At 42.1% G+C, this 9,511-nt stretch overlaps 1 protein-coding gene across 1 annotated transcript; it reads right to left on the bottom strand.

Annotated features, from left to right (window-relative positions):
- Nucleotides 1-988: 988 nt before the first annotated feature.
- On the bottom strand, nt 989-8,840 carry LOC141271801 (gastrula zinc finger protein XlCGF66.1-like). The gene is made up of 8 exons (XM_073681963.1): nt 8,633-8,840; nt 8,315-8,453; nt 7,826-7,976; nt 7,520-7,699; nt 7,313-7,436; nt 7,132-7,229; nt 6,858-6,948; nt 989-2,150 (listed from the first exon to the last, which is right to left on the bottom strand). Exons 3-8 carry the CDS (start codon nt 7,901-7,903, stop codon nt 1,204-1,206), a joined length of 1,518 nt encoding a protein of 505 aa, XP_073538064.1. The 5' UTR covers nt 7,904-7,976; nt 8,315-8,453; nt 8,633-8,840; the 3' UTR covers nt 989-1,203.
- Between the last annotated feature and the right edge of the window lie 671 nt (nt 8,841-9,511).

The raw sequence follows: 9,511 nt of genomic DNA, 5'->3' as shown, positions 1-9,511 counted from the left end.
TTTTTTTGATTATAAGACGCACCCCAGATTTAGACAATAGAAACTAGGAAAAACATTTTTTCTACTAATTAAACCTTTATGGCACCTCAGGTCCTGGTGTAAAGTGGAAGGGGTCAATGTGAAGTGAATATATAATTAATAAGGAATAGCATAACTGCAGTAGTGTTATATTTAGTTGACTAAAGAGTGAAACTGGCTGTATCAGTATTGCAAACACAATGGGGCTTTTTCTGGAGATGTCAAACATAACACCTCAGCTCTTGGACCCTTAGCTTCAAGGCAAAACACATGGTGTGTAATTAGGCAGTATATTTCCTATTCACTGTACAGAGGAATTGGGGAGACACAGGATATTTGAAATGCAAGGCTCTTAGCTCACCATCCAGTCAAACAGCAAGTTTTAAATAGCACAATCAGGTGATCCTGGAAATATGAGCCTATTATCAGGGCTATAAAAAGCTGCGTGGCTCAAAAGAAGTTGTTCACATGTGGGGCTGCCTGGGAAGCTGGTGTGATCCAAAACTCATTTCTCCTTCCCTTAAGGAAACAGAAGATAACTGTAGATGGAAACGGTTAAGTATTTCTGATATTCCTCACTTTTTATTTTATAACTGTTTTTCTATGTGTGTGTCATTTTATTTTTCCCCTTTTTATATATTTTATTGTAAGCAATGCATATTTTTATATTAAAAAGTTAAATTTTTGATTCTTGTTTGCCCTAAAGTATCCGTAGCCTTTCAGAAAGTTTGTGATCTTTTGATTGTCTGACAGTAACATATCTTGGGGACTCATCACCCCGTGTATTTGATAAGTAGCGGCAAGACGTTAAGAAATCGGGATGTGCTGGGGTGTGATTTATGCTCACTTTATAGCCTAAAACAGAGGTTGAGAGCTGGATTGAGTGAGCAGAGATGAATTAACCCATTAATGACCACTCTGCAGCACACATATTTACACACACACACACAACACTGCTGGACACTGCACATTTACATACACACAGTTCTATTTTTTTTTATTATGCATTGCTTATATAGTGCAATCATATTCTGCAGCGCTTTACAGACTTTATCATTGCTGACCCCAATGGGGCTCACAATCCAAATTCCATATCTCTTTGGGGTGTGGGAGGAAATCAGTTCTCAAGGATTTATTCAAACATGTGGTTTTTAGTCAACGTGTTTCAAAGTGTCAAGCACTTCTTCAGGAAATGACCACAAGGCTTCTTCCTGTGTGAGCTCCCTGGTGTCTAACAAGCGATGATTTATGTGCAAAACATATTCCACATTCTGAACATGAATATGGCCTCTCCCCTGGGTGTGTGTGACTTCTCTGGTGTCTAACAAAGTTTGATTTCTCTCTAAAACATTTCCCACATTCAGAACATGAAAAAGGTTTCTCCCCTGTGTGAGTTCTATGGTGTCTAAGAAGCGATGATTTATGTACAAAACATATTCCACATTCTGAACATAAAAAAGTCTTCACCCCTGTGTGAGTTCTCTGATGTGTAACAAAATGTATTTTCTTTGCAAAACATTTTCCACATTCTGAACATGAATATGGCTTCTCCCCTGTGTGAGTTCTCTGGTGATTAACAAGTGTTACTTTATGTGCAAAACATATTCCACATTCTGAACATGAATATGGCTTCTCCCCTGTGTGAGTTCTCTGGTGAGTAACAAGATGTGATTTCCGTATAAAACATTTCCCACATTCTGAACATGAATATGGCTTCTCCGCACCAGTATGCATTCTCTCATGCCTAACAAAATCTAATTTCTGGTTAAAATATCTCCCACATTTGGAACAAGAAAAGGTCTTCTCCTCTGTGTGAATTTTTTGATGTATAACAAAAAATGTTTCGAGAGGAAAACTATTTCCATATTCTGAATGTGTAATTGGCTTCTTTGCTTTAAGAGCAGTTTGTTTTGTAATGCCTCTTTTCTGACTTTTATTTTTCTTCGTAGTCTGTAATGAATCAGAAGATAGGACCTGAATCATTGGATCAGATGATAGATCTTTGCTGTAAAGGGATGATGGTATATCTGGAGCAATGCCATTCACTTCAGTTGCATACTGTGTGATCTCAAGGTCATCTGATATAAAAATCGAAGATCTCAGTTGTCCCTCTGATCTCCTTGTACAGTCGTCTGCCAAGAATAAAACAAATCATTATTTTTGAATAAAATATTCTTAAATTGTATTTTTGAACATTTGTACTCAAAATCTCTTTGTTCATTCTGCCTCCAAAATATTGGAATAAAAAGCCACCAAAAAATGTTATGTAGGCGAAAATGATACCAATAAAAACTTCTAGTCATCCCACAAAAAAGAAGCCCCCACTAAGGTGTCACAATAGTCACTACTCAGATTAATTCACTGATGGTTATAATTTACAAAATGGAGTAACTTTATGTTTTTTTTTTCTGCTCTGGTTTTCTGTCATTCTACAACATTGGAGCTTCTACAAATGGTGTGTCATATCTCCTCTGGGATCTGCTCCTGCGATGTCTGCTTCTGTCATGGTCACTCTGGCAAAAGGGTAGTTCTTAGCATCGCTGTGAATACAGCGGACGCCCATAATCCTTTGAAGGACCAACTGGTGGGGGACTGTGGCCATTACTAAGGCTACCAAGCTCCCCGTGTCCAAGAATCCAGACAAGTACATCATTTATCGTCATGGGACATGTCTGTTGGACGTGTGAGGTCATCATCGGAAATGGGGGTTGGGCAGTTAATGAGGAGTTCCATCTGCCGAGTAAGCACCTCTTGTTGCTGCCACTGCTGCTGTAGTTGCTGGAATTGGACCAGGTGCTTGATCAGCTCCTTCATTTTGTCCAACTGCTCTTCTATCCTTATAATCGCCCTCACACAGGACATGTAGTTTGTCTACAGCCTTCATACTTACTTCCTGGGGATCTTTCCCACACTTCTAGCTCCAACTGTGGTAGATCGGCTCACTCAGCTGCTTAATGAGGTACTCAGAGGAATGATTTTTGATTGAAATCTTCAACTGGTTTATTAAAAACATGCTTCATAAACCAGTCTAAAACAAAAATAGAAATCAATGGACTCAGTCTTGTTCGTCTCAAAAAAAAAAAAAAAACAGCACTCATTATTGTCTGCATAACTGTGGTGTCCGTTCAGTCAGAAAACAGGGTTCAGCACAGTTCTGGAGGTCAGCTCACATTCAGAGCACACAGGACTCTGGACTCAGTCAGAGGTTAAACTTTTACCTGCTGGACCACACCCAAGACTGGAGATATGGCGAACAGCCGTCCTGCCCAACTCATTAGCTGCTCACAAAAAAAACCTGGCCCTGTCATGGCCGATTAACTTCTCTCACCACATAATATGCTGGAGTAAAAGTCCAGGTTCATATCTTTGAAGCTAATAACCACCCCTTCAGCATGTTACCAGTAACCTTCTTACAACGCTTAAAAAGAGACACCGCCAGATCATAGGCCATACGGCGTCCACATTGCCTCTATCTGCCTCATTATAGGGAGTCTTCGACAAGGGGTTCCGTCTGAATCATGTATTTCAGAGATTTATTCTAAAACCCAGGTGTAAGCGCTCAGTGTAGAACGCAGGATAAATGTGCGTCGAGCCTTAGTGCGAACTTTGGGAAGCAAAATGAACAAATCAGCAGCAGGTCAAGAATTGGTTTTATTTATTTTTTACACGGTTCCTCGTCCGATGTAAGTGATTAAACAACTTTATTCTTCAGGTCGGTGCGATTACAGTGATACCAGATTAATATCGGGTTTTTATGTTTGCCTGCTATCACACACTAAACAATGCTTTTTTTTTTTGCAAAAACAAGTTTTTGCATTGTGATATTTTGAGAACTATAATATTTCTATATTTCTGATGACAGTCATGTGAGGGTTTTTTTCCCCTGGGACAAGTTGACATTTTCATTGCTACAATTTTTAAGGCACATAATATTTTTTGATCACTTTCTATTCCATTTTTCCTGGAGGCAGAATGATGAGAAAACAGCAATTCAGGAATAGTTTTGGGTGTTTTTTTTATGCCGTTCACCGTGTGGTAAAATTGATAAGGCAGCTTTATTCTTCAGGCCAGTATGATTAGAGCAACACCACATTTATATATTTTTTTATGTTTTGGTGCTTTTACACAAAAATAAAAACTGTCTTATAGAAAAAAAGAATTGTTTTTGTATCGCTGTATTCTGAGAGCTATAACTTTAATTTCTCCACTGACGGAGCTGTATTGTGGCTTGCTTTTTGCGGAACAAGATGACATTTTAAAAAATACTATTTTTATTTCCATTTATATTTTTGATCGCGTTTTATTACACTATTTATTCGGCAATAAGATGGAAAAGCATAGTTTTTTTGCCACTTTATTTATTTTTTTACAATGTTAACTGAAGGGTCTAACTAGCGTGACAGTTATATAGGTCGTTCTGGAAGCGGCGATACCAAATATGTTTACTTTTTGTTTTTACATAAATATACCAATTTATTGGTATAATTTTTTTTTTTTTTACTTAGACCCTCTATGGGATTTTAATATTGATTATTCTGATCTCTGGTATAATTCACTGCAATGCATTATACCTGTCAGTATTACACTGACAGAAGCCTCTTAGACAATACTTCTGGCATGTTCTAACAGGCTTGCTGTAGGTCTCTGACCCAGAGGTCATCATGGCAATGATAGGGCCCTTGCGATGACATTGTGGGGGCACCAATCGGACGGGAGAGCGAGATCCCTCCCTCTCCTAGCCTCCCAAATGCTGCGATCGATATTTATGGTGGAATATAGGGGGTTAAACAGTCGGGGGTAGTGTGGACACTTCCCTGGCAGTGACAGTCGGGTCTCAGCTATCATGTAAGCTGAGCTCCCGGCGGTGATGGAACGGGTACAGCTTCTGTACAGTGCACGATGGCCATGATGTATCCGTATGTCAAACGTCAGGAAGCTATTCCCAACTATGACATATGGGTAAGTCAAAAGTCGCGAAAGGGTTAAACGCTTCCAAGGAGTTTCAGACTAATGTAAATGAGGCAGGCCGATCCCAACCACAATCAAAGACATCATACAGAATGAACTCATAAAAAAGGAGACAGAATAAGAAAACATGTTACATCCCCATAAAGAATATATGTTCTGGGAGAGAAATATAACACTAAACCAGAGAAGCACTCATTTATGGTGGACCATTGGAGCTACTATGAGTTCTGATCAGAAGAGTAGAGAAGGTATTAGTGCTCCACATTTCAGGAGCGATTGTGCAGTAATATGAATTCATTAGTATCGAAAACATAATGGAAATACTGACATGGAGCAGGGGTGGGCAATTAATTTTCCTAAGGGGCAACATGAGACACCGTGACTGTTGTGGAGGGCCAAACCAATAGGCTGAAATTAATTCTACTCAATATTGATATATTAACTATATTATTAAAAATTATATTAATTGTATCAATTAATATTGAGCAGAATTACAGTATGCTGACATCCCATTATATACTGTTTGAACTCGAATACAGTCCCTTCTATATATCGTACAAGCTTCCCCACAGCCTCTTAAATACCATAACAACCCCCATATACAGCATGAGCCTCACACAGCCTCCCCATGTCCAGGATGAGACCCCCTTAAACTACCCATGTTGAAAATGAGAACCCCACTGTCTCCCAATGTCCAGCATGAGCACCGTAACAGCCCCCACACAGCCTCCCCTAAACAGCATGAGCCCCACACAGCCTCCTCATACACAGCATGAGCCCCACACAGTCTGAGCCCCAACAGCCTCCCCTTAAACAGAATGAGAGCCCCACAGCCTCCCCATGTCCAGCATGAGAGCCCCACAGCCTCCCCATGTCCAGCATGAGAGCACCACAGCCCCTCCCCATGTCCAGCATGAGAACTTCACAGCCTTCCCAGGCCTCTACTCCACCACTGCAGTCAACACGAACAGAGACAGACTTAGAGGAGACAGTGAGCATTCGGGTACGGTGCATTCTGTGGCCCACGGTTTTCCCGACCCTCGGCTGTCTCGGACCACGGGCTCGACTAGAACAGCCAGAGGGCCGGATGCGGCCCGCAGGCCGCACTTTACCCAGTTCTGACATAGAGTGATGTCATGAAACCAGCACTTGTGCCATGCCAACACATCTCCTGCAGGTGTGAATAAATGTATATTACAGCCATGCACAGCTTAGAGATAAATCATGGCACAAGTGTAATGTTTGTGTAGTTTATCGCAATCCTCTTTGAAGTTAGTCGGTTTTAAAATAAATTGAAAATTCAGGATAAAGGGAAACTCTGTTGTTGTTGTAGAGAAATCCATACTTGGCCTTCACTGCACATTTCATGTTGTCGGTCATAAAAATGAAATTTAGCCACAAAGACTGGACCTGGTCTTTTAGGGACCATATGAGCACATTCAGCAGCACAGAAGAGAAGGTAGATTCATCCAATAAGGTATCAAGGTTCTACGAAGGTAACAGCATCATTACCCTCTGCTTTCTCTTAGAGGCCCATCATAATAATTTTCTTCAAATAATTTCCTAACTTGTCAGCTAATTCTACGTATGCTGTCATTTGGCTTTGTAGTTTACAGATCTGGGCAGGTAAGAGTCAGCATTTTCTGATTCCAGGAGGTAGGTGGATCCTCCAGGTTATAAGCTCTATAGAAGAAGGGCTTTCAATGCCCAAAGTAATTTGAAATGTATTGGGTGGAGGAACATGCAGGGATATAAAAGAAGCATTCTGATCACACAATTGTGATATGTCCGGACTACACTGCTGAAAACCAGTGAAAGCTGATGACTGAGAAGAATCTGTGACTTCTCTGCATTTAGTGGTTACTACTCACCTGGACGGTTATCTGTAGGAATCTCCTCTTTATACCGCTCATCAACCCTCAGATATATTTCTGTAGTATCAATATGGGTCAGATCTTTACCCTGAAACAAATATTGTAAAAGTCACAGACAGATGGAGAAGGTATCTATGATCAGCTCTAATCCTGCCATCTCCACCGCTCTCATTACACAAGTATAAAACATATAATACAATACTGAGCACAAGACCTTCACAGCAGTCTATACATCAAAGAAAAGATCTCATGACACCTTCTCTCCATCTACCTGATGATCCTGAGGAACAGTGGGATCTTCTTGTTTACAGTCGTGTGGAAGAAGAGGACGGGGACATCTCTCTGGTGTTGTCCTCTTACTGGATAGAACTGGAGAAAACACAAACAGGGACTGAATTCATTCTTTACATAGAGATAATTATAGGCCATGTGTATTTAGTCCTGTCTATTACCTGGTGATATGAGGGGCTGGGGAACCTCCATCATGTTGTCCTTGTACAGATCTTTGTGTCCTTCTAAATACTCCCACTCCTCCATGGAGAAATAGACGGCGACATCCTGATACCTTATAGGAACCTGACACAAATAATGATACAGTCACCCCCCCGATCCCTTTATAGTGTTACTGTATAATGCCCCAGCATTCCCAGCAGTGTCACCTCTCCAGTCAGCAGCTCAATCATCTTGTAGGCGAGTTCTAGGATCATCTGGTCATTGATGTCCTCATGTATCAGGGGGTGAGGTGGAGGTCCCGTGAATGGGCTCAGAGGTCTTCCCCATCCCTCAGACACAGGGGCCTGACAGCGTTCACTAGAAGTCTTCTTCACTACTGTGTAATCCTGGTTATGGAGAGACACATTAATAAATCTCACTACAGACTTTTCCAGAGTCCTCACCTCTCCAGTTCTGTCCATCTGTTATTCCCATAGATAAGAATGATGTAATGTGACATCAGAATCTCTCACCTCTCCAGTAAGCCGGAAGAGGATCTCTAGGGTGAGGTGTAATATCCTCTCCACCATCTTGTCCCTGTCCTTATCCATTCTTGATGGGTAAATCAGAAAAATTGTCTAAATATAGAAGATATCCACTGGGAAGATCTGCTATGGTAGGCACCTGAATGTGAAGAAGATGAGCCGATGTAACATCATAAAGAATCCCGTGTAATAATACAATAACTGGAGATAATAAGAGGAAACATAAGATGAGATAAAATTTGTAGATATGATATTCTCTTATCTTGTACGGAGTGGAACATCAGTTGAATTACTGACCAAGTCATCGCCTCCATGCTCCCAATCACTGGCTATGATGGCCATTGCTTCAACAACTAATTGGCCATAGGTATCTCAGGTTTGTTGGGACTGACCAGGTAATATAGAGACTGGTGGAGGACTCAAGTAGTGGTGACACAGGAGCAGTGTGGAATCATTATTGTGTTACTATTTACTTACTTGTTGTGCGATTCACGCATGTGCCCTGGGCCTCAGATAATGTCAGGATGTCTAAAACAGCGCCCCGTACTGGTGCATGCGCAGCACAAGTCCATCGATGCCGAGCCCGTGCCCCACTGTCACAGCAGCAGTCAGGTGCCTGGAGGAGACGCCCGCGCGGTGTAGCAAAGGATAAGATATTACTGAAGTTTACAAACAATGTCACAACGAGAACCAATAAATGTCACAGCAGGTGCGATATTAACACATATAAGGGAAAACATATAATGCAAGAGATTAGAAGCTCTGTGACTTAAGCGACAAGCTTAAGAAGCTGACCGAGTGCAGCGAGGTTGTGTGTCCAGGTGACCTGATTGTCCCAAAGTGGATTCTCCAGACGTCTTTGTGTGTTCAGTGATGGTCAGAGAAGCAGATTTGTATTCCTACAGCTGGGGCCGTGGTCTCTTAAGCTGACATCCTGTAGAGTCTCTTAGAGAAGGAAAGAGGTCTCTTATCTACCAATGCTACAGGACCTGTGATGACGTCACGAACATGTCACACGAGGGGCGGGGCCACAGAGTTTTGCAGGCTGGAGATGAGGAAACTGAGAGAAAATGAGGGAGCAGGGTACATGGGGAGTGCAGGGGGTGTGTGACAGAGGGGGCCGGCTATGGGGGTGCACACTGACGGAGGGATGTGTGGGGGTACAGACAGTGGGAAATAGAGGGGTCCAGACTGTGATAAGGGAGTGTGAGAGAGGGGTGATGAGGAGTATGCAAAAGTATGGTGGTTATAGAATATAAGAGGGACAGTGTGGAGGCCATAGTTAGTGCGGGAGGGATGGTGGTTATAGTATATAAGGGGGACAGTGTAGTGGCCATAGTTAGTGCGGGAGGGATGGTGGTTAGAGTATATAAGGGGGGCAGTGTGGAGGCCATAGTTAGTGCAGGAGAGATGGTGGTTATAGTACATAAGGGGGACAGTGTGGAGGCCATAGTTAGTGCTGGAGGGATGGTGGTTATAGTATATAAGGGGGGCAGTGTGGAGGCCATAGTTAGTGCGGGAGGGATGGTGGTTATAGTATATAAGGGGGACAGTGTGTAGGCCATAGTGCGGGAGGGATGGTGGTTAGAGTATATAAGGGGGACAGTGTGGAGGCCATAGTTAGTGTGGGAGGGATGGTGGTTATAGTATATAAGGGGGACAGTGTGGAGGCCA

This window comes from Phyllobates terribilis, unplaced genomic scaffold (assembly GCF_046119375.1).
Source record: "Phyllobates terribilis strain yellow unplaced genomic scaffold, ASM4611937v1 Scaffold_5__5_contigs__length_657084704, whole genome shotgun sequence".
NCBI lineage: Eukaryota > Metazoa > Chordata > Amphibia > Anura > Dendrobatidae > Phyllobates > Phyllobates terribilis.
Note: the sequence above shows the minus strand (reverse complement) of the source record. Positions and strands in the feature narration are given on the sequence as shown.